Source organism: Musca domestica, unplaced genomic scaffold (genome assembly GCF_030504385.1).
Source record: "Musca domestica strain aabys unplaced genomic scaffold, Musca_domestica.polishedcontigs.V.1.1 15, whole genome shotgun sequence".
Lineage (NCBI taxonomy): Eukaryota > Metazoa > Arthropoda > Insecta > Diptera > Muscidae > Musca > Musca domestica.
In genome coordinates this window covers 12,909,453-12,935,301 of record NW_026712207.1, presented here as the reverse complement: position 1 = coordinate 12,935,301, position 25,849 = coordinate 12,909,453, and the positions used below count along the sequence as shown (strand labels likewise).

General features: G+C 35.9%; 2 protein-coding genes across 2 annotated transcripts in view; one reads left to right on the top strand and one right to left on the bottom strand.

Moving 5' to 3' along the window:
* LOC131801245 (uncharacterized) overlaps nt 1–25,849 on the bottom strand; it is a 41,056-nt gene that overhangs the window by 14,996 nt on the left and 211 nt on the right. The window lies entirely within an intron of this gene.
* On the top strand, nt 8,859–25,843 carry LOC131801243 (X-linked retinitis pigmentosa GTPase regulator-like). Its single transcript, XM_059119678.1, has 6 exons — nt 8,859–9,420; nt 18,257–18,469; nt 18,540–18,755; nt 22,394–23,536; nt 23,596–24,951; nt 25,621–25,843. The coding sequence occupies exons 1-6, from the start codon at nt 9,282–9,284 to the stop codon at nt 25,713–25,715; spliced, it is 3,162 nt and encodes a 1,053-aa protein (XP_058975661.1). The 5' UTR covers nt 8,859–9,281; the 3' UTR covers nt 25,716–25,843.

Below are 25,849 nucleotides of genomic sequence, written 5' to 3'. Positions count from 1 at the left end.
CGGCAACAGCATAGCTAACAGGAATTTTGTAACTGAACTTCAATAAGCTTTCACCACAGGCCAAGAGGCTTTGGCCATTATGCGATTATAATGACCTTCAAGTTTGGCCCATAATTGACTTTCATTTCCTTTGAAATAAAAATAAAAGTTACATTTGTAATGTCCTAAACCTGAAGCGGCTAACTCCTACACAAAAGCACCCTCTTCACCACACACACACATCAATTTTACTTGTGACAATGTTTATTTATTGTGACAATGTTTATTTAACTTGGTCTTGTTTTTTTGCTGGTGCTTTTGGCAAAAATAAACTTTCGTTTGATAGACTTTCACCTCCCGCCGTGTCTTTCCGAGGAATGCTGTCGTTAACATACATATATTTCATTGTATTTACACACTTTGTAAAGTGCCACCGACCGACAAGGAGGTGTGTTAGACAAAAACAAAATAGAAATAGTTCCCTTCCGTTTTGAGTTTTTTTTTTATTTTCATGTGCCGAAGGATAATGAAGAAAAATGTTTGATTTCCGTTCGCCAACACCAGCCAGCTAGCCATTCAGCCAAAAAGAGTGTCAAATTCCTAACACGACTTGTCCGCAATACAATGACCTGTCCCACCTTTGACTATTCCAATAGAAATCAGAATTTGTGATTTGATTTCATGACAATGCAATGACGAACTTGAAGAAGTCATTGCGAGTGCTGGAAAATATTTGTTCAAATTAAATAATGAAATGTTTTGTTTGAATTTTGAGTTAATAAAGAAAGCTTTTGAACAATGGAATATCAAAGCATTACGACATCTGAATTTGGGTCGAGATTTTACTCAATTTTTTTAAGTACAACAAAAAGAGTTGTAAGAAATAGAAGCAATTAAGGAAAACTCAGTCCTAGAAATCTTATGAGGTTTTGGTGGAGCTAACAGAAATAAGGGGTAACGTAGAAAATTTAGACCATTTTGGAAAATTATTTCGCCTTAACACAAGAAAATTTATAATCTTTGTTTTTTCATTTACCCAAAGCTCTGGAATTTGTTTTTTATAGCCCCTGCCATACATAGTAAGGAGGGTATATTAAGTTCGTCATTCCGTTTGTAACTCATCGAAATAATAATTTTAGACCAAACAAAGTATATATATTCTTGATCAGCGCAAAATTCTAAGACGATTTAGCCCCATACGTCTGTTATAATCACGCTAGGCAATAAAGATAAGAAGATGAAATTTTGCACCGATCTGTCTTTTATCTGCAAGCAGGTCAAGTTCGAAAATGGGCAATATCGGTTCACGATATCGTATAGCGCCCATATAACGGTACCGCCGGTATTCGATGATTTTAACCACATTTTTTAAGGAATTGTCTAAAATTCTACAAAAGGAGTTCTTCGTAACTACAGGGTGAGATGAAAAAACTGCAACCAGCTTTAGACTGCTATCATTTCTAAACCACTCGTCCAACAGCTGTTAAAATTATTCCAGTGACAGAAATACTGAGAAGGGAATGGAATCAGATATAAATTTCGCATTTCATTAGCTTTTCATGGATATTCAAAGTTTTGATCTATTGTCCATCTCCGAATTGTTTACAAGCGTACAAAAGCATCTTAGTGAGAATTTTTCAGAAAAAAGTTATTCGTGATGGATTTTAAGCGTGATAGTGTGATTTCTTTATATTTGGCTGGAAAACCACAAGTGGCTATCGTTAGAGCACTCCAGCATTAAAATGTGAATAAATCTTTTGTGTCTGGTACCACCGCTCGTTACCGTGATACTGGTAGCGTAGCCCGACGTCAAGGAAGTGGACGGAAGAAAACAGTAACATCAGCAGAAATGATTCGAAAAGTAAAGAAGCGACTTGATCGAAACCCGCGTCGCAGTGGCCGAAAAACAGCTCGTGAGCTGAACTTATCGCATGTTTCCATTCGGCAAATATTTAAAAATGAGCTCGGAGTAAAGTCATGAAAATTCCAAAAAGTGCAAGAACTTACACCGCAACAGAAGGAAAATAGACTCAAAAGAGCTAAAGAGTTGTTTCGCTTGGCCGAAAGTGGTGAACTGCCGAATTTGCTCTTCTCCGTCTCCGATGAGAAAACATTCGTTGTCCAGCAGTTTGTAACCAAACAAAATTATCGTCTTTACTTGCAAAAGAGGTCAGCTGAAAATGTGCACCTTCGGTTGGCCAACAGAACTCAAGCGCCGGCCATGGTGATGGTGTGGGCCGCCATAACAGCCGATGGTCGCTCTCCGCTCGTATTAGTAGACCGTGGCATCAGAATAAATGCCGAATATTATTGCGAAAATATTCTGGAGGGTGTATTTAAGCCTTGGGCACGCAAACATTTTGGCCGCAGACCTTGGGCATTCCAACAGGACTCAGCACAATAGCACTCAGCATTCGCCAACTAAGAATTGATACAAAATTAGGTTCCTCGCTTCATTTCCAGCGCACAATGGCCACCAAAACCTCCGGATACCAATGTACTTTACTGTACTTTACTGTCTTTACTAGATAGGTCCACGATATTGTATTTTGATGATTTTAGCCACATTTTTAATGGAATTGTTTGAAGTTCTACACAAGGAGTTCTCTAAGCGTACTGTACTCCCAGAAAGAGAATTTTCGTATAGCCTCCATATAACTGTACCTCCCGATATTAGGTATTTTGATGATTTTAACCACATTTTTCAATGGTAATGTCTGAAATTACCCCCTGAAAGAGAATTTTCTATATAGGTCATTGATATCGTATAGTCATATCACATTTTTCAATGGAATAGTCTCAAGATCCACACAATGTGTTATTCCACGTCTTAGTAAAGCCCCAGTACAACGGTACTTCTCTTTATTCGGTATTTTGATGATAATAGCAACATTATTCCCGGAATCGTTACTATAGCCTATGACAAAAAATAACATATTCAGTACCACGTTTTCATATAGCCTCCAGATAAAAGTTCTCATTTGAGCGGCAATTTTCTACGGATTTTTTTTTTTCGAAAATTTTCAAGTTCCTTCCGAATGGTGGAGGGTATAAAAAGTTCGGCCCGGTCGAACATAGCTGCTTTTTTACTTGTTTTAGGATTATTCTGAAAACATTAGATTCCTTCGAATAGATTTTCCGGAAAAATGCAAAGTTTCTATAATTATTCTTCCATACTGGAAAATATCCCCGAATTCTATACTTTATTTGTGTCTTTCTGGCTTCCACAAACACTTTCCAAATTCTACAGAAATACTCGGAATCCTGCCGTTTAATTATTTTCATATTCCAAATAAATTAGTATTTCAAAGAAACAGAAGAGTTCCTTGAAACAAAAAACCTTATAATTTGACGGATTTATTACGTGTGTTTTAGTATTTGTATGTTGCACACAAACACACACACCATGGTTATATGTATGTGTGTGCGTATCCATTTGGTTAATTATTCATTTGAAAAATTCAACTGTGTGAAAATCCTTATAATTAACTGCTTCTAAGTCTAATTATGATTTTTTTGCTGAAGCTGAAGACGTCATACAATAAAAACGCGATTACTGGCTTTGAAGATTAGACTAAATAGCAATAGAAAGCATGTGGAGGGGTTTTTTGACATTCACCGGAAAAAAGGAAATTTGCATAAAGCACACCCCCATTGACATCAACATTCTAATTATATTGAGTTAAAATATTCTTGGATTTTGGTAAAGTAAAAAAACGGCGAAGCAAAGAAATTGTGTGTTTTAAAATGAGAAGGCCTCTAAAAGGGCAGATGGCATTTTATTTGTAGAAGCCTTGCTATCTATAATCTACCTTCTCTAAAATACCTGTTAAATATCTCCATCCAGATAATTCCCGTCAAATGTAATCGATGAACAGACCTGTCAAGTCAATCAAAACCTGTCTCCTATCCATAAAGGACCTGTCTCATATTCATAGAAGACCTGTCTCCTATCCATAGAAGACCTGCCTCCTATCCAAAGAAGACCTGTCTTCTATCTACAGAAGACCTGTCATCTATCTATAGAAGACCTGTCTCCGTCTGTAGAAAACCTGTCGATGAACAGACCTGTCTTCAATCTATAGAAGACCTGTCTTCTATCTATAGAAGACCTGTCTTCTATCTATAAAAGACCGGACCTGCCAAAATTCCATTTCTTGCATCTCTTCAAATAGAATAGTTGGCCCTGGATCGAAGGAGGAGAAAGGGGTCAGGAAATGATCCAACAGGGACTAATTGAGGGCAATTGAGGGCCTTTTATACATTTCTGATTATTTAGAGGATCAAATGACAATGAAAACTGAAGAAAAAATAAATCTTGGATGTGTCCTATTGCTTAAATATGATTCAACTGGATCTGGAAGTTCCAGAGAAGACCTAGCGGTGTTCTAAGGTCCATAAAAGACATAACGGACTTCTAGGGTATATAGCATTCCAAGAGGTACTCTAGTGTCTATAGAAGACATAGAAGTCTTCTGGAGTTCATAGGCGCCCTATTGGTCTTCTAGGGTCCGTAGAAGACCTAAAAACCGTATAAGGTCCAACAAAGTCATAGATAGGTTATCTTTTCAAAGATATATAGGTTTTATGGGATGTATAGAAGACTTAACGATCTCCTACCGTCAATAAAAGATCCAGACCATTCTGGGGCCAATAGAAGGTCTTGTGCTATCACTCTAGCACTCTAAAATGTCTAGGGCCCATAAAAGACCTCGAAAAATTTCAAGATTCATAGAATACCTACAGGTCTTCTAGAGTCCAAGAAATGCTAAAGGTCTTCTAGAGTGCAAAGAAGACCTAGGGGTTTTCTACGGTCCATAGAAGAACTATACAATGTGAATTATATTCATGTTTGATTTAAATTCAAAATTCTGAAAGGATAGGTAAAAAGTAAATCCCACAACCACCTGATAATTTTCTATCACAAAAATTATTTTCAATTCCAAGATGATAAACTATGATAACTGTTCTATGGCATATATTTTTAGGTGTTTTCAAACTGTCTATTAAATTATATTCTCTCTTTTTCGTCTGATATTTAAAAATATCAACATTTCAAATGCAGAACGAATTTACTTCATTCGCTCATTTATTTAGAATTTTTAATAGAATTTACAGGACAATGTCCCACTAATGGCCTGTGTACTTGCGTTGTTGTCGTTGTTTTTGTTGTTGTCGTTATTTTCATTTCTAAGTTGCAATTGTTGGTAGGTTTTTGGTTACATTTGAATATGGGTCTTTGGTAATTTCAGCCTACATGGCTCTACGAACATGACTCTTGTTGCTTTTGCTGCTGTTGTTGACCACCAACAGTTGTGGATTTTTTTCTGTGGCTTTTTTTTAATTCTAGTTTCAGTACCAAAGACCTCCCGACCGACCATAAACGGCAACAACTTGAACAACAAGAACTATTATATGCAAATTTCCAAAAGCCCAAGTAAACATTTTGCCATATGTTTTTTGAGAGAGAAGTTTGTCTTTGACTTTAAATGACTGTGGTTACACTGAGAGATAGAAGTTTCCTAATCATTCTGAGGGATTGAAAAATAGAATAAAGTAGGAAGCACTTATAGCTAATTTAATGTATGTAGAATGTACATACGTGAATAGGTTTTTGAAATTCGAAAAAATATATTTTTTAACCTTGACCCCAGAAATCTCTAAAGTTGGAAAAAATAGGAAATTGTTCTTTTACGAATGTCAGTGTCAGTATTATTTTATTTTTTGAATATATCCTTCTGGTCTGACTTTTGTTACCAAGTGTAAATATAGCACTGAAATTGTAATATATATTTTTTTAGATTTGTTTCTATTTATTTTACACTACTAACCTACCTAAAAAGTGTACGAATTCCTTTTCTAAGCTCTTCGTATATCAAGTTGACATTATTACATCTGTGTGTGCGTTTGTTTATATTTTATTTCACCTTTCTGTTGTTGTTTCTGACATTTCTTTATCAGGTTGATCACATGCATATGTGTTGGCATGAATGTAAGTACATGTACAAAGAAGTGTGTAAAAAGATATGCAATTGTTAAACCAATACCAAAGAAAATCTACTGTGATGCTTTATTGCATATTTTTAAAGTTTAAGGTTCCTTATGGTATTTAGGCAATGTCTTGTTTTGCAGTAGAAAAAAATGTGAAAAAGGTTAAAGGCCTAATGACCATTTATAAATACATATATATTTTTTTATATGTGGGGACAGATTTAATTCAATTCATTTGTTAACAAATCATAGGCCTAGAAAAACTTGAAAATGAAACGCAGCAGTGTCTTTTGCAAAAATATAGGGCCTTAGAGGGACTCCCTTTGTTATCAGATATGGCTTGGAGACTCCGTTTGTTAAAATGGTTTAAGAGATAAGTTGTAGAAATGTCATTGAAAAATGTTAAAATTTCTGACAACTTCGATATGAACTTTTAAAATGTTGATTCGAATTCAAATAAAAATGGAAGTTCATATTTTTACTCATGGTAGAGTTGGGGTCATGGTTTTTTCAAAATTATTCGATTGACAACATCTCATTGTCAGAATTTATATTTATAAATCCATTGTATTCACAAAAATCAGATATGGGAACCTCTTTTTTATTCTGTGAAATTTGACAACCATTTGGCTACCGTTTAATACGACCAAAACGTGCCTCACCGAAATAACGGTCTCTTTGGACCAAATCCGTTTCAAGACATTTGAAGTCAATCTAGCGATGTTCGTCCGTCCGTCCGTCTGTCTGTCTGGCTGGTTCGCACGATAACTCTCGAAGGGAGTATCCGATTTGGTACAAACTTGGTACATCGTAATATTATTATCAAACTTAGATCGAGTTCGGAGATGGGAATATCGGTCCACTCATTCTACCTCCCCTACAAAAGGTCGAAATTTTCAAAAAAAAATATTTTACTGCACAGAAAGGGAAAGGATAATCTGATTTTTCTCCAACTTTAAAAATCTTGATATTTGCATCTGTTCTAGGTCAGGAGTGAAAAATGACAAAATCGGCCCACTCCATCAAATACCTTTCCTACAAAGGGTCAAAATTTCGAATAATTATAACACACACATCACAATATTTTTATTAACCCAATGTCTGGTGTGAAGATGGAATATATCGGACCACTCCTTTTGGTACCTCCCCCACAAAGGGTCAAGATTTTGAATATCCATGAAGCTCATAAAAATTTACATCCGATTTTTTTTCGGACTTGGCACATTTCACTATTTCTATTAACATTTATAATAAAGATGGTAGAGACCTAACCTAAATGATCATCAGTCCGAAATAAGCATCCGGTTCTCTTCATATTTCACACATACCATTATTTCTACTAACACAAGATCTGCTGTGAAGATGGGATATATCGGTCCACTCCTTCTGATACAAGCTGAAAATACCAGACAATACCAGCAAAAAAACTGAATATCCAGTACCATACAAACTTAGCTGGAAAACAAGTAAAAAACAGCTAAGTTCGGTCGAGACGGATTTTTTTATACTTTCCACCGTTTGGAAGTAACTTGAAAAACTTCAAAATATTACGGAGCATACCGTTGTACCTTTATACGGAGCCTATACGAAGACATGGGCCTGCATACGAAATTTTTAGGTATAGGCTGTAGTAGCCATTAAGATCTTTAAAAGCATAATTTGAAACAATTCCGGCGAATAATCTCGCTAAAATCATCAAAACACCGAATATCGGGAGGTACGAAGACGTGGACCTGAATATGAAAGTTTTAGGCATAGGCTGTAGTACCCATTAAAAACTTCGAATACGAAATTTGAAACAATTTGGGTGCATTAAGTCGCTAAAATTGTCCAAATACCGAATATCAGGAGGTACCGTTATATGGGTGCTATACGAAAACGTGGCTCATTTACGAACTTAACCTTAATTTACGAACTTAACAAAATATATATGTGCGCAAAATTTTAGCCTTCTATCTCAATTCGTGCGAAAGATAGCGTGATTATAACAGATCGACAGACAAACAGACAGACAGGCGGACATCGCTAAACCGTCTTAAAATTTACGTTGTAGGGTCTATCATGAATATTTCGAGGAGTTACAAATGGAGTGACAAAGCTAATATACCCTCCATAGAATGGCGGAGGGTATAATGGTAGGGTAGCTTTAATGTGAAAAGATTTTGCGTATCTTGACTTATGTAGACAATCCTAATGCCATCCATTGCAAAAAAATAAATTATGAAGGCTTTGCTATAATACTTGAGTTTTGAGATTGAAATAGATTTACTACGCCTGTCTCAACGTAAAGCACTGTACATCAGGAATTCGAAATATGTTACTGTCTGCAGTCATATTAAATATTTAAATTATTGAATTTTCAACTGTCCAAATAAATACACTATTGACAGATTGTATTAGTCATTTGATTTACATTTGTAGTTGCTCTAGATTTCCCAAATAATTCCATGTGTAATTATAGATGTCACACATAATTCCTATCGAATTCCAAATGAAATCATAATATTTCCACAAACAACCAAAGCAACAAAAAAACGAGGACAATAATTTATTCAACTCAAACTTACAGACCGAAAAATTAAATTTATTTGAATTTAGTACTTACAAGGAAAGAGAGAGAGAGAGAGAGAGAGAGAGAGCGAGCGAGACAAGTTAAGAGAAAGAGAGCCACAATATAACGAGAGTTTGTGTGTGAACAGCAATACAACTTTTAGTACTAAACCCCTTAACGGTCAAGTAACTACTAACACTTAGCATACTTTTAGGCATAGACTAGACGACAGCGGCTAAACTAAACGACAGGACAAACGAGCAAGCGAACAGGACATAAACTAACCAAATGGGGGTAAATCGAAGAGAATGACCACCAGGCCACAGTTGGAGAGTAGCCGTTGTACTGACCAGACACCTGGATACGCGTAACAGAAATAAACGTTTCGGCGCCACTAAAGGCAAACGGGTTCACTGGGATTAGCTGATAAAGTGCCTTTTTTGAAATGAAAGAAATAAATTAAAGCAATAAAAAAATTAATATGGTGTTGTGTTTAATGTGCATTAGCGAATAGGAAATTATTTAAAAATAAAAGTAAAACAAAAACAACAACAATAATACATTAAGTGAAATGGAAATTTTCAAACCAATGCATTTGAAGTTAATATTTGATGAAGTAATTTAACTTATTGCGTAAAATGTCAAAAGGTTAAACGACAACGACGGCAGCAACAACAAAAACAACAGCGACGCTTAAACAAGCAACTACAATAACACCATTATCATCAATCGTTTTGTAACACAATAGCTGCCATCAAAAATGGATATTCCCAGCACTGGAGCTATTTTCACTTTGGGCAAATCCTATTTGGCCGAGAATAGTCAAAGTTATTTTTATATCAAAAATGATCCCATAAAAAGGCTCATAGCTGGTCCCTATCAGAGTGCAGTGATTTGTGGTAATTTGTAGCACCAAAAAAAAAAATCAGACACACACACAAACATACACACTAGTATCTTCATTTATTTGGGTTACAGACATGATAGCTATGTTTTTCCCTCCCAGCCAGAGGGGTAACATTTTATGTATCCCTCCATTTACATACCACATACCACACATATTTCCATACACTTTATTTCCACTCTAGCATGTAGTACACACATAATATGTGTCGGTATGTAGTAGCCTTTATGGTTTATTGTTACTCTTTGATATAAATTGACCGGCCAAGACATTCCTTGGGGAGTTTGACCTGCATTTGCCTTAAAGTAAAAAATATTAGCCTTTAACTTTTTTTGAAGTACCAACAAAAAACACAATAGCGTGTCACCACACAGAAGGTAGCCATAAACAGTTTTGCTGTAAGTTGGGAATTTTTTCTTAGTCAGCTTAGGGAACGAAGCAAGGAATGGGATTTTGTTGTTGTTGTATTCATTTGCATGCCGACAATTTAAATAGTTATCGCTGGGAATGAAATTTGAATAGCAACAACAAAAACAACAACAACATGGGAAGTAAAGTGGGTTATAGGAGTCTATCCCAAGGGTAAATTAAATCAGTTACTTAAAATAATCATAAAATTTATTTATTAGGGTAATATTTGTGTTTGTTTTTAACTTCGTTGTTTCCACTTGATGTGAGATTACTGTGATAGACAAGGCGGGGGCAGCGGCGAAGTCCACAGTTATTTTGATAACAAGTAAAAAAAATTAAGTTCGCCCGAACCGAATTCCCGAATTTTTAATTCCCTCCACCTTTGGGTAAAAAAAAAACATTTTTATATAAAAATATTTGAATTCAAACGTGTTCAACTTTAAACTACAAATACCATTAAGACCGTTTGGATAATGCTAACAGCATTAGCAACAGCAACTTTTCGAAAAACCATAAAGTGGTTGAGGCCGTTGTATGGGGTATCGAAATGGGAACCTCGATAGACCATTTTATACTTCAAGGATTGTCGTTTAGCAATAGAAACAATATCGTGTGTAAATGTGACTAGGATTATCAAAATATTGAGTATCGGTGGGTATAGTTATTTGTGCGCTATAGGAAAACGTGGACCCAATACTCTGCCGCCGAAGTTAGAACCTATTATGACCTACAAATGCCAATTTTTAGACAAATCCATAAAAAAAATGTGACAATAATATTTAAAATATCGAATATCGGGAGGTACCGTTATAGGGGACCTATACATACAATGTTTTGCCACCGGAGCTAGAACCCATTATGAGCTACATATGAGCTTCTTAGGCAAATCCGTGAAAAAATGTAACGGAAATCACAAAAATACCGAATATTGAGAGATACCGTTACATAGGCGTTATACCAAAACGAGTACCTATATATACTATGTTACGCCACCAGAGCTAGAACCCATTTCGAACTACAAATACCAATTTTAGACAATTCCGTGGAACAATAGTGCAAAAATAATCAAAAATACCGAATATCGAGAGGTACCGTTATATGGGAGCTATACAAAAACTTGGACCCATACAAACAATGTTTCGCCACCGGAGCTAAAACTATCATGACCTACAAATACCAATTTCTAGACAAATCCGTAGAAAAATGAGGCAAAAATCATTAAAGTACCGAATATCGGGAGGTACCGTTATATGGGGTATACCAAAATGTGGACCTACATATACTATGTTCCGCCACCGGAGCTAGAACTCAGTTTGAACTACAAAAACCAATTTTAAAACGAATCCTTGGAAAAGTGTGGCCAAAACCATCAAAATACCAGGGGGTCGGGAGGTACCGTTATATGGGGGCTATACGACAACATGGACCTATATGTTAAATATTCCGCCACTAAAGCTAAAACCCATAATGTACAAAAATACCAATTTTTACATAAATTGGTGGAAATAAGTAGCTAAAAGTATCAAAATACCGAATATCGGGAAGTACCGTTATATGGGGGCTATCCCAAAACGTGGAACGATATTTTCATATACCAACCATCCTAAACACAAAGCAAACAATGGTGCCAAATTTTATAGCTCTTCGTTAAATAATGTGAGCTGTATCGTGATTTCAACAGACAAACAGTTCATGATCAGCATAACATTCTACGTCGATAAATCAACTTAGAATTTTATGCTGATAATGAAAATATATACTTTATGGGGCCTATGACGAATATTTCGAGGTGTTACAAACGGAATGACAAATTTAATGTTTTTGTTTTTGTATGGAGGGTAAAAAAACAGAACACTTCAAGAACAAGAGCTCGCTCACTCGCCCGATTTCTTTTAGCATTTTTAAATCATCAACAAATCAGTGTTAAAACAACGTTTTTAAAATTTTTACTTAATTGCTTTAAAAAAATTCAATTTTGCAATATGAAGAAATATAGGATTTTCGTTTTCTCTTCATTGTTCTCTTTTTCCGAACTGATGTGCTAGCACATGGTTATGATAAGGGCAGATAAAACTTACTTGGGTTCGTGGGGGCGTATTATTATTATTGTAATTTCGAGTAATCATACGCTGCCGAGATATTCTTTATAAGAAAAGTGTGGTCCTATAATTTACGTTAAAATGGTGTAAAGGGTGATTTTTTAACAAAACAAAAAAGGCTTGCAGATGATTGAATTTATTAAACATTTCATCATGCGCTTCTTCCATTCAGAGAAGCTAATTTTTTGCTCTATGAGTATGTAAATAAGCAAAATTTCCGATTTTGGAGTGAAGATCAACCATAATAATTTCAAAAGCTACCAATGAATACAGAAAAAGTCACAGTTTGATGCGGTTTATGGACTGCTGGCATCATTGGACCATACTTCTTCAGTGATGCTGCGAAATTCAAGGGCTTGATTTGCATAGCTCGAGGTTTTAAAGAGAACATTTTATTTCAGTTTCGGGACCGGATAGACTATTATTTGTGGAACCATCGTAAAGCTCACACAGACGAGCCCGCTTCAATTGACGCATTGAAGGACAACTTTTAAGCATTAATTCGTGAGATACTGGGCGAAATGTTGGAAAGATTATGCCAAAATTGAACTAAGCAGTGGGACCATTTAAAGCGCATTAAATAATATTCAAACACTAAATTATGTAAACCGTACTATCAATTTACATAAAGATTTCATAAATGTTTTTCCGTTTTATGTTCTTTTGTTTTCTGAAAAGTTTTCCTTAAGGACTAAAAAAATTACACTTTATATCAGATCTACCAATGGCGTAGGCTGTCCACGATAGGTCCTTTGTTTTTTAATGACTTATGTACATTTTTAAGTCTTTTTTAATTCAGCGAAAAATATCATAAAATTCCTTAAAAAATATTTTTAAAGTCCATAAAAGGTCCTAATAATCCTGCTCCTACTTAAACCCACAAAACAATGGACTCATAATACTTCAATAAATATTTTAAAGAATGTATAAATAAATAAAAATGTCAAATTATTTTCGAATTATGTCGTAATAGTCCTTCAACAAATGTTTTCAGAATCATCTCTTTGTCCCCAAAAAAAAACTTTTTGGTCCTTCCAAAAAAATAATTTTAAAAAGTCACAAAAAAATTCTTCTTTTGCCCTCTACGTTTTATGACCCTGATGGTTCGTAAGAATCCACATTCTGTAATTTATGTGGTTTTATAAAATAAATATTAAAAAAAAAACAATGTCGATTCCTTGAAAATTTTCGGATAATCCAAGATTGAAACTAAGTTTATGCTTGAAAAAATCTTTCAAAACAGATGACTGCGACGCGGTGTATTCTTCAAAAAATTTACTTCAAAATTCTCAATTATTGCTGTGTCGATCCTTGGAAAAGTATTTTCAAAATTTATGATTATTGCCCTAAAAAAATATTTTCCAAAAATTATACATATATACAATTAGTACTGGAAAATAATTTTAAAAAAGTATTATCTTCTGTAAGGGCTACAGGAGATAATTTTACCAATCATATCTTTCTAACTAATGGATGCTACATCAATAAAATATTTGGAAAAAAGATTTTAACTTTATTCAAACATTTTCAAAAATTAATTTTTCAAAATTTTTCCATCTAATTTTTGGTTCCATTAACATTATGGAGATCTGTGGGGACATGTTTTTTTAGAGGAAATCGCCCCTACGATTTGTATTCAAGGACCTTCTACCATTTTGATGTCATTCTCTCGTGTCAAAATGATGACCTAGTATTATTTTTAATATTAAATATTAAACAAAAAATGTCTATGAAAATTTTCCTTAGACGCCATTTCTTGCGCTCGTTAAGCCGGTGCATTCAATAGAGCGCGGTACGTGTAAAAGGAAGAAATGCGAGTGTTTACGTTGCATGTTACCGGCAATTATTTCCTCTTCTTCAGTCGTTTTGAGCACTCAACTTCACGTCAATTGTAAGAACTTTCACTTTTGATTAATCCAATCACGTTTTGCCTTACCCCAGTTGCAGTTGAAAGAAACTCGTAAACAAAGAAGGACAAAGAGAAGAAGAACAACAAACCGGCACCAACACTCATCGAATGACGCTTTTAATGGTCACAAGACGTACAAAATTTGTTCTCAAAACAACAACAATAACAACAAGTGTAAGTGTTATTTAAGTAGTCGGCATAAAAGGATAACATTGCTTCTAACGGCATTATTACCCAAACTTTGTGAACGTGAATTCATGCCGGAATATAGAAATTAAGTGGTGGTCGGTCACCAGGCACCTAGGCGGTCGGTTTTGTTGGAAATTTCGAACAATGAAAACGATTTTTTGATTTTGGTGTTTCTTTTGAGGTCAGGTCACCAGAGTTTTGTTAGTTTTACATAAAAAAAGAACGAAAACCAAACGACAATCTAATGGCTGGACATCATTTATTTGTAAATGACGGTCACTAGATTTTTATCAATTCCTGCGTACACAAAACTTACCAATAACAACAACAACAGTAGCAGCAAATGAAATATATTTCTACGGAATGACAAATATTTTGTCAAGGACATGGGTAATTATTTGGAAACCAAAATCGAGGCAAGTCGAGTAAGGGTTGTTGGCTTTAGTGGTATAAATAACCATCAAATTTCAGCGGGCAATATAAACGTGGGGATTTTGAATTTATGTAGTTTTGATTGTTGTTGGGGTGTAAATCAAATTCAATTATTTCATTATAGAGACAATTTATATACCTCGATGTTGAATATTAATTTACACCTTAAAATGATCATTACTGAGGCCTTTCATTAGTTAAGAAAGATTTTAATTTTATGAGGACTAACTTTAATGATTTTACTGGCCTTATTATATAATGTTTGGAAGAAATTTCAGGATATTTGGAAAAGCTTTCGTATACACATATGTGTTTATTTGTTAATTTATATTTGTTCAAATCTAAAGCAAAATTAATTATTTATATTAATTTAATTATAAATACTCCAGGAGTAAAAGAGAAAGATGTTAAACTACTTTAATAATGACCTTCATATCTGCCTGCAATATTTTAAACAAATTTATAATTAATCTAAAAAATTTTCTGTCCCCATCTTCGGTAAGATCCCCCTCCTTTTGGGAAAAGACTAACTTTTAAAACGTACTGGAAAGTCCCCGCAAATGGTAAATCTTCTCATAAGTTCCGATCTGTTTCTAATTTCTAACATTCGTAGTTCAATTTCAATGGATAACATACTTATGACAATGGTATTTATGGCAGACAAAAAATGTCGGAGTTTTATTTCGGACTTAAAATTTTAACCGTTTAACTCCAAATGTTATGCAATTCGATATTTAATCTAACCACTACTGCGAAGTAAGATTTGTAACTTCCAAATGTGATGACAGTGGAAAAGTATATTTTGCCTCTTAATAGTGGAAAGACTAAATGAAGAATGATCTTCGTCATGCGATTACTGACTTGACTGGCTATCTTTACGCAAAAGACTTTAAAATCAACCTAGACGAAAGAGCTTCACAAACTGCTTAATTCCCCCTGAGGTTACTTGATTGTTTACTTATACAATCACGGATCTAACGATGCTGCTAACAAGGTCCTTTCTCGGAGAGGTTGGTCGAATTGTAGCTTTACAGACGCTGTCTTGTAGTTAAGCTCCCGTAGCCCCTATATTCTACGTTTGGTATTGAAGAAGATGGTCATGTAACCAGAAATTCAATCATCTTCAAAAAATATTGAAATTTACGGTGCAAAGCAAGGTTGGCACTTCGCCGGGAATGGGCCAAAATACCGCAGAGCAACATTCGGGCAGCGTGTGACAGTTTCATTGACCGTTTGAAGGCCATAATTCGTGCCAAAAGTGACCAATTCGAACAAATCTAAACTGTGATGTAGGAATGCAAATTGACTCCAGGCATCGGGAAATTGAAAAAATATTCAACTGAATGGTTACATACTAGTGGGAGAGGCAAGGCATTCATGGGTTTACCCATATTGACCCATGAATGCCTTGCTCGCCCGGATGTATTCGACAGGATCAGAGGCCCATTCTTCGGAATGAGTTAATTTTGACCATAGCTGTATAGCACATTAGGTTTCTCGGTAGCAGTTATGTGACCCGTCATGGAATGACTCGGAAGGGAGTTCTTGAGGTAGAACACAAAAAGGAATTTACCTCTCCACTTATTGTTGTTACTTTTTCAGCTTAGGAGGTTATTCAGATGGTCTCTATCAGCTGTTCATTGCAAAAAGACATTTACTTCTCCACTTATTGGTGTACGTTTCTTTTTCAGATTAGAAAGTGGCCCAGATGACCCCTATAAGGTTTTCATTACCATCATAATGCCCAAAAATTGTAAAGATTCTCTTGTACAAAGTTGGCTATTTTCCAATCATCCCTTGGTGAAGATTGGGTCTTTAAATTATATCTTACAAAATCTATCCCATCCATTTACTCTCTTCATGCACGGATTGAAGTTAGCTTAAGACTTCCATTTATACTTATTGAAGCCAAATTTATAAAAGACCTTGTTATACTGATTATTGACCAATAATCCATTTGGCGAGACCTTCAATGTATCGATTTTGCAATTTTACAGCTGATTTTTCGTTAGCAACATTTGAAATTTGAAGAGATTTGGATGCTTATTTCGCGTTTTTGTTGACCCTTTTGTTTTCATAATTTTGAACCTTTTGTGGGGAAGTACCAGAAGGAGGTCGCCGCTATATCCCATTTTTACAGCAGATCTTGTTTTAGTAAAAATAATGTTATGTGTGAAAATTGTAGAGAACTGGATGCTTATTTCGGATTTTATGATCTTTTCGGTTATTCAAAATTTTGACCCTTTGTGGGGGAAGATCCATAAGGAAGGGTCCGATCTCTACCATCTTTAAAACAGATCTTGTGTTGAAAGAAATATTTAGATGTGCCAAGTCTGAATGGAATCGGATGTTAATTTCGCGTTTTATAACTTTATGGACATTTAAAATGTTGACCCTTTGTGGGGGAGGCACCAGAAGGAGTAGATCAATATGTCCCATCTTTACAGCAGCATCGGTGTTAGTAGAAATAATGACATGTGTGAAATATGAAGAGAACAGGGTGCTTATTTCGGATTGTATGATCGTTTTGTGTATTCAAAACTTTGACCCTTTGTGGGGGAGGTACCAGAAGAAAGGGCCCGATCTCTGCCATCTTTATAACAGATCTTTTGTCGATAGAAATATTGAGATGTGCCAATGAAGTGAATGAAATCGGATGTAAATTTCAAATTTTTTGGATAATCAAAATTTTGAACCTTTGTGAGGGAGGTACCGGTTCAAGGTGTGTGTGGGAGGTAAACCGATACATTCCATCTTTACGCCAGACCTTGGGTAAATAAAAATATTGTAATGTGTGCAATTTGAAGACAATCGGATTCTTACATCACATTTTATAAGAGATCTTATGGAGTGGATGGTGTGGACCAATATTGTCCATTTTCACACCTGAGCTAGCACTGATGCAAATATTAGGATTTGTTGGATAGTTGGAGCAAAATCAGATAATCCTTTCTCATTTTGTGCAGTAAAATATTTTTTTGAAAATTTCGACCTTTTATGGGTGATGTGCTAGCAAGAGTGGAACGATATTGCCCATGTCCGAACTCGATCGAAGATTTATAATAATAATACGATGTATTAAGTTTGCACCAATTCGGATACTCCCTTCGAGAGTTATAGAGTTATACCCTCTCTATCCATATGGCTAAGGGCATAAAAACCTTAAAAATACTTAAAATGTGATGGGTTTATCATTTGAAGGTATAATTAATGTTAATTTTATATTAAGAAATTGCTCTTCTCATTGAACTTCTAAGAAACAATTTACAACTTACTCCTTTTGAAAACAACTTTAACACCTTCAATCAGAAGGTATGGTGATATGAATGCAATAATAGAACGGTAAGGAAAAAGGAAAATTTTATTTTCCTTTTTTGAAGGAAAAGTGGATTAGAGTTACTTGTTTTCATTAGAAACACCTACTCCTATAGTGATAATCTAACACACATCCAATGGCATACCTTATATTTTACGTGTCAACAACTATACATTATAAAATATGTTTTACGATTGTCCATATTTACCAGCAACACACATCCTTTGATATACAACCCTTATTGAATCATTTTATTTTTTTGAAAGAAAAATGGAATCGACAAAAATTTCTTAATTTAAAAGACCTACTCACATAGCGATAATCCAACACACATCCAATGTCCCACGTAACATTTTGCGTGCCAACTAGTACACATTATAAAATATGTTTTACGATTATCCATATTTACCAGCAACACACATCCTTTGATATACAATCCCTTATTCAATTATATTTGTTCTTTTCCATTTATTAGAATCAGGACGTTTATTTGTATGGGGTGAAAATCACTATGGCCAACTTGGTATCGGTGGCCACACATCCAATGCCAACAACACGAATAACAACAACACCAGCAATAATAATGTAGACATTATTATTAAGCCTACCTGTGTTAAGTCTCTAAAGACATTGGGTTTAAAAATTGCCGATATAGGCTTTGGTAGTGATTGGTCGGTGATACTGACATGTAAGTAGCGCGTCTAGCGTAAGCAATTATGGAAATTATTATTTCAAAATATTTTTTCATTTCATTTCAGATTCCAATGAACTATTCTTTACGGGTCGTAATATATTCAGTGGCGAAAGTCCGGTCTCATCGAATTTTACGGAAACCACAGTCAATGGAGAGCCATGTGAAATTATACGTAAGCCCTTTCGTTTGGAAGAGTTCGATGACTGTTTGTCCAACAATGAAGAGGCCGAGAGTTTTGTAAATGTTCTAGCCGGAAATGAACATTTTGTGGTATTGACATGTAAGTTCACTTGTTGTTATTGTTGTTGTTGAGTTTTAAGTTGGCGGAATTGAATTTTATGTGTTTGTTGGCCATTTTGTAGTTATTTAGCCAGCCATCATTCACTAGGTTTATAGTTCATTGTTTCACCTGAGGCTTGTACATGAAATGTCCATATAAATAACAATCCGACCTGTTGTTCCTCGTTACACAAAATGCGAATATTGATTATTTATGACATGCAAAAATAGTTGAAAGGACGTTTAGACAAAATAAAACTGTTAGTCAGATATGAAAAGGGCATTAAGGCACCAGCGATGGAAATGTAGGAAGTAGTTGTTGTACATACATATATTTCATAAGCTATGAAGATATTGCGTGTCCTTGTTTGAAAATAAGTATTTAGCAGTATAGTTAATATTTCATATTATTTAAGTTGAAAGTTAGAAAAATTCATTTTCTTCATCTACTGTTTAAAGTTTTTTTAGGTTAGGTTGAGGTACGGTACACGTCCCTTGACCTAACATGTGCGTTACATTGCAATTTCTCCTCTCAGAGAAAATAAACATATTGGTTCGTACCTTTTTAGTCCCTTTAATCTTGTAGAACGATGATTGTTGTTCTTACGTTTGCAGATAAAAACTGTTCCATAGGCCCTTCGCAGATGTATTAATCTAAGATTTTTGTAAAAACAATTAAAAACAAGTAAGCAAAGGCTACAGTCGAGCGGGGCCGACCGTTGAATACCCTACAACACTATAATAAACGATACAGTTTATATAGGCGAGAAACTCGAATAAATTTCACAAGATATTGTGGCAAGTAATAAAAGAAAACCAGGTTTCGTCAGGTTTCGTTCTCTAATTTTCGAATAATAGCAACTTAAACTAATTTGCTCATTTCCAATTTATTGGTAGATGTTGCACGTAAATGGTCTTCCTAGATCTGGAACCAATATTTCCCAAAGACCTATAATCTCTCAGACGTGACAAAAGATTAACATTTACTATTGGTTTTTGTCTGAAGCGCATCTATATGAGATACAGACATTTCACTATATTCTTCAACGAAATAGTCAGAAGTGCGTCTTTCCTGTATTTGTGAATTCTCCAAAAAGTCTCTGGAATGGACATTTTCGTATTTTGTCTACAAAAGTTGGCAAACTATATCACACATTGAATATTTTTGGATGGCCATTAGAAACTGCTTGGCTTTTGCAATGTGCGGTAACCCCCATTCAAATGTGAGTGAGGATCGGGCGATAATTACGACCTGCCGACAATTTTGCAGTTTTTTGGTCCATTTCAACCCCTAAATATATGGCGATCATCTCCAAAAAGAGTAGGCTTCTATTCTGACCCTCATTTTATCCCCATGCAAAATTTCGTAAGGATCGGTCCATAAATGCGATCTGTATATGATATCCTGATATCTCAACTACTTACTTTTGTTAGCTGTAGAAATATTACCAAATGTTTAATTCAAAATGAAAATATGCCAAAAATATGACAAAATTGAAAAAAATATGAGAAAATTTTACAAAATCAATATTTTGATCTTTCGAGAGATATTTTTATGCGATTTTTTAGACGTTTTTTCTTTCCTGCCAAGAGGCCATTCTGAATTAATGAGAACTGTCGAAATCACTTCAGCCGTTCTCGACATATAAGAGATCTTTCAAGCATATCTTCTTTGATAGACATATATATCGCACATATTTTGCTATATATCTGATTTGATGGATGTTAACATCAGTGTAAAGATCAGAAGTAACCTTGTCATGGCTTTGTGATTTCGCCGGGATTTAAAATATTCGCGGTTTAATGAAAAATTTTGAGTTTTTTCAACACAAAAGATATGGTCTATTTTACCCGCTAAATATTATCCGATGACCACCCAAATTGGTAGGCTTCTTCCCTGCCCTAAACTCTAGCCACATGCGAAATTCCGCGTCGATTGGTCTATAATTGCGACCTGTATAGCTACTGCAAAATCCGAAATTTTTTCAGTATTTGGTCCATTTCAACCCCTAAACATTTGGCGATCATCTCCAAAAGAAATAGGGTTCTATTCTGGTCCAAGCCCCACCTACATTCTAAATTTCGTGAAGATCGGACCATAATTGCGACCTGTAGAGTGATTACAAATTAACATGGACAGACGGACAGACGGACGGACGGACATACATAGCTAGATCGACTCAGCTCGGCGAGCTAGGAAGATCCATATATACTTTCCTATGTGGGAAACCAATATTTCGAGGTGTTACATAAATTCTGGCCCAATCAAACTTATAATACCCCCAACACATAGTGTTGTAGGGTATAAATATTAAATTCGGCCTTGCCGAGTTTTTTATTCCCATTGGATAAGAAAACATTTTTATATAAACATATCGGAATTCAAACGTGTTTGAACTACAAAAACCTGTAAGACCATTTTTAAAAATGCTATTAAACTTTTGAAAAAAAAAAACATAATGTGGGTGAGGCCGTTATATGGCGGTCATACCAAAAGGGAACCTCTAAAGACAATTGTATATTTCAAGGCTTGTCATCTACCAAATCTTCTTAAATGCCAACTTTGAAACGATATAATGGGTAAATGTGACTACGATTATCACAATATCGATGGGTACCATTGAATATGCGCTATAGGAAAACGTTGACCAAAATATTTAATGTTTTGCCAGGGGGCTAGAACCCATTATGAATTACAAATACCAATTTGTAGACAAATCAATGGGAAAATGTGGCAAAAATCATAAAAATACTGAATATCCGGTGCAACAATTATGCGGGGGCTATACGAAAACGTTGACCTATACATACTATGTTCCGCCACAGGAGCTAGAACACATTACGAACTACAAATACCAATTTTTGAAAAAATTCGTAGAAATGTGTGGCAAAAATCATCAAAATACCGAATACCTCCACCGAAGCTAGAACCCATTCCTAACTACAAATGCGTGGAAAATGTGAAGAAAATCATCAAATCACACTATATCAGGAGGTATAGCCTGGGGGCTATACCAGGTATGTCTCATGTGGGCCGATATATCTCAATTTCAAAACCAACCATCCTAGACACAATACAAATGGTTCTGCCAAAATTTGAAGCTCTACGTTTAATACTGTGGGCTGTATCGTGATTTCAACAGAAAGACGGACAGACAGACCTACATCGCTAAATCGACTTAGAATTGTATGCTGATCAGAAATATATTTACTTTATGGGATCTACAATATTTAGGGATGTTTCAAACGGAATCACAAAGCATTGAATAAATTGTTCATAAGTTGACAAACACAGTGTACTGGTTTCTTTTAATGCCATTAGGATCACTCTCTCTTCTTAATATCACAGCGTTACAATACGATGCGGTGACTCGGTCCCTTTAGCAAAAATAATATATATTCGACATATTTTACAATGGTGTCTCCTATTTACTATTATAATATAATTCATCTTCGATTCTGACCAGTCTAAACCAACTTTTTTCCTTAATAGAAGAACCTTCAGCGGGTTTTTAGTCTTTGAAGGAAATCTTAGTGATGATCGTCCTCAATTGAAATTCCCGTGGCGTTTCTCAACTAAGTTTGAAATTTTAAGTTTGAATATTTTACTAACCAATCTTCGCTAAATTATTCCCACAGCTTTCGGACGACTCATTGGCTGGGGCTCAAATCAATCAAACCAACTGGGCAACGCCGAAGAGCCTTTGCTTAAACCTCATGAAATTGTTTTGGATTCACCCGTCAAACAATTTGCCTGTGGACCATCATCAACGCTGGTGCTAACTGAAAAGGGGAATCTATATTTAACTGGACATCTCAATGAATTTGTTTTCACAAATTTTACCGAGCTGCAAAAGAATCTCTCGCCCAACGAACAAATCACATTCGTACATATCTCACATGCCAGTGAAATCTTCATTGTCACCAATACCGGGAGCATATATCGCAGTTACGAATCGCTGCGTAACAAGAGTCTTATCTTTCAAAGATTCTACGATTACGATAGTGAGGAAAATGGTCCAATTTGGAAATTGCTCAAAGGTACTTCATTCTTTGCAGTACTGACAAGGGCCCATAAGTTCTACACAACATTCTCCGAAAGTGGTCATCACTTGAAAACCTTTAGAGAAATATCAAAATTTAAAAATTTACGCCTCATGGATATGGCTTTGGGAGATCGGCATGTTTTGGTGCATGGTGTGCCCAGGTCTTCGGCGTTGGCAGCCACAATGGGTCCTGGTGCTGAACATCGATTACTGTCACAAAGTACAATAATGGCCAATACCACGGGCGGACTAATGGGGAGAATGAAAAATACTGCAAAAACGAAACCAGATACGATTTTGGAAGAAACAACCATAACACCAAAGAATATTCAATTGATGGAACCAGCCTTGGAGAGACCCAAAACTAATACTCCAGTACACGAAACACCAATGGAGGAGGAACAAGGAACAGATCAGAACACCACAGATACAAACAATAATGTGGATCACGAGGAAGGTGATAATAACAATGTAGATCAAATGTCCCAAAATTCTTTGCAACGGAGATCGCCCACAGAGTCTTTAAAGTCACGAAAAAGTACCAGCTCAACAAAGAAAAGTGTGCGGCCACGGACACCGTTTCCTGAAACCAGTGGTGGCAGTTCGCCACAAACAGCCATTGAAAGGACACCAATACGAAACACATCCTATCAAGCAGCAATGGATGAAGATTATATCGATCACACATCACCAAGATTGGTGGAGAGCCTGGAAAATATACCAGAGGCAGTTAGTGGTAAGTAAAAATGAATTTGAATGTGTTAAAATCAAAAATTTAATTTTTATTTTCGTCAGCAGCAAAACCGGGAGTAACGCTCTCAATGCCCACTCCTCCCGCCGAAGAGGATGAACAACTAACTGTGGAAATACGGGAGACCACAGATCCCCTGGATCACACAGTGACAATTAATGAGATCCGCTTCATTAACAACGGCATTGATGTTACGGCCAATGTTAAAAAAGAAAGAGAATCAGAAGATTCTCTGGATGAGACAGAAGACGATGATGAGGACGAAACAAAATCGATTATCAAAAGACAGGCACAAGGTTTCATTGCAAATGCCGAGCAGGAAGTTGAAGAACAAATTGAAAAAGTAAAAGTAACAAAAGCCGATGTTGAGGAGAGTGTTAAGGACAAAGCATTGTCCATTGGAAATAAAGTTGGAGAGAAATTCAAAGTAACTAAAGTCGAAGCTGAGGATGCCATTAAAGAGACGGCCACCGTCATAGAGGATAAAGTGGTAGAATCCTTGACGGAGGCAAAAGCTTCGGTGGAAAATGTCGCTAATGCAGCCGATGCTAAGGCTGCAAATGTCAAGGAGAGTATAGAAACAACCGCCATGAAAGCGGTTACTGGAGCCAAAGGTGCCTTTGATGTTGTTGGTGAAAATGCAAAAAAGGCTGCCAAAGGTGCAAAACAAACTATGGAGAATGTCGGCACAACTGTGTCTAAGGCCACAGACGATGCTCGACAAGCTATTGAAAGCGTTGGAAGCAGTGCAGCTAAAGCAACCGGCGAAGCCAAGGACTCCATGGGCAATGCCATACGTAAAATGGCCGATGATACGCGCAATGCGGTTGGGGCAGTCACATCGAAAATCTCTCACGAAGTACAAGACGCTAAGAATAGCTTAAGCTCCCTGCTCCAGGGGAAGAAAAACAAAGTGGATGTTGAAAAACCGGCTATTGAGATACAAGAATCAGCAGCCGATGAATTACAGGCCGAGATAAGTGCCAAAGAAAGTGGTGGCAGTAAAACCAATCCCACCTCACAATCTACCAACACACCTGGTGGTGCTCAAGAGGACGATGAAAGAACGACAGCATCTGTGAATTCGGCACACACATCGTCTGGCAATCCCTTCGAAAACAATAATCCTTTCGAGAGCAATAATCCATTTGAGAATGATGAAAACAATGGAGGCACAATTCCATATGATCCCGAATTAGATGCTATGATAGAGCGTAGTAAGAAGGCGTTTCAAGAGGATGTCGAAAGAGCCAGTATGGCAACGGAACATCATCTGAGCGATGCTGTCACCGAGGTTGCTGTCGAAGAGAAAAGTAAATTTTCCAAATTTCTAGATGATATGCGAGAGAAGTCGAAGAGTTTGTCGTGTCGCAATGAAAAGGCTGTACAAATAATTGAAGGTATGTTGGGTAAGGTTTTGAAAGTAAAAAAGTCATCAGTAGGGTTTGGGTGACTGATATATAAATACGATAGACTGCAAAAACGACGACATCTTTTTACTTGGTGGACGGGCCTGGGACACCAGATTTTTGAACCGAAAGTCCAGATCCAAGACCCGAATCCACTTACCTGATATAGACAATATGGGTATCGTTTAGGTATTGTATGAAAATATCTATCCAACAAGTGGTTACATGGTTGAATTATCGATTTTGTGAACCCCACATTTTTATAAAACCCTCGAAAATTTGAAAAAGGGCCATTATGGGAATTAGGAAAATTGATGTCAACTTATAGCTGACCCTCTTACCATTCCAAAATGCTACAATTTGTGCTAATGCCCTTTTCGGTTCCAGAGCATGTAGCATTATATTGGTGTTATAACAAACTTTAAAACAAATCAAATCAAATAGTGTTGGGAAACATAAAATATCACCACACAGATCCTTTATATGGTACAAACTGAGTTCTGCTCGGTCAAGGAATGTTACTTCCATCTTTGGCAATATCTGTTGGCTGCTACAACCCAAAATTATACAGTTTCATAGGACGTAATGTTAACTTGGAATCACCTCTTCTCATATTCTCAATACAATCCATTTACCTGTTGTTTATTGTTTTCCTTTCAGATCAACCACCCAGATATTCCGTGGAAGATGAATTGGCCCTACAGCCTGTGAATGCTCGGCCCGAGAATGGCTCAAAAGTTTGCACAATATTATAATTATGTTATTTTCTAGTTCAAAGAGTAATACCAAATATGTTGCATTTGTTTATTTATAAATCAGAGAACATTAATAAAAATTTTGCAAAGGTCGCAAACCAAACACGAGGGCAAGTTGATAAATAAATCCATTT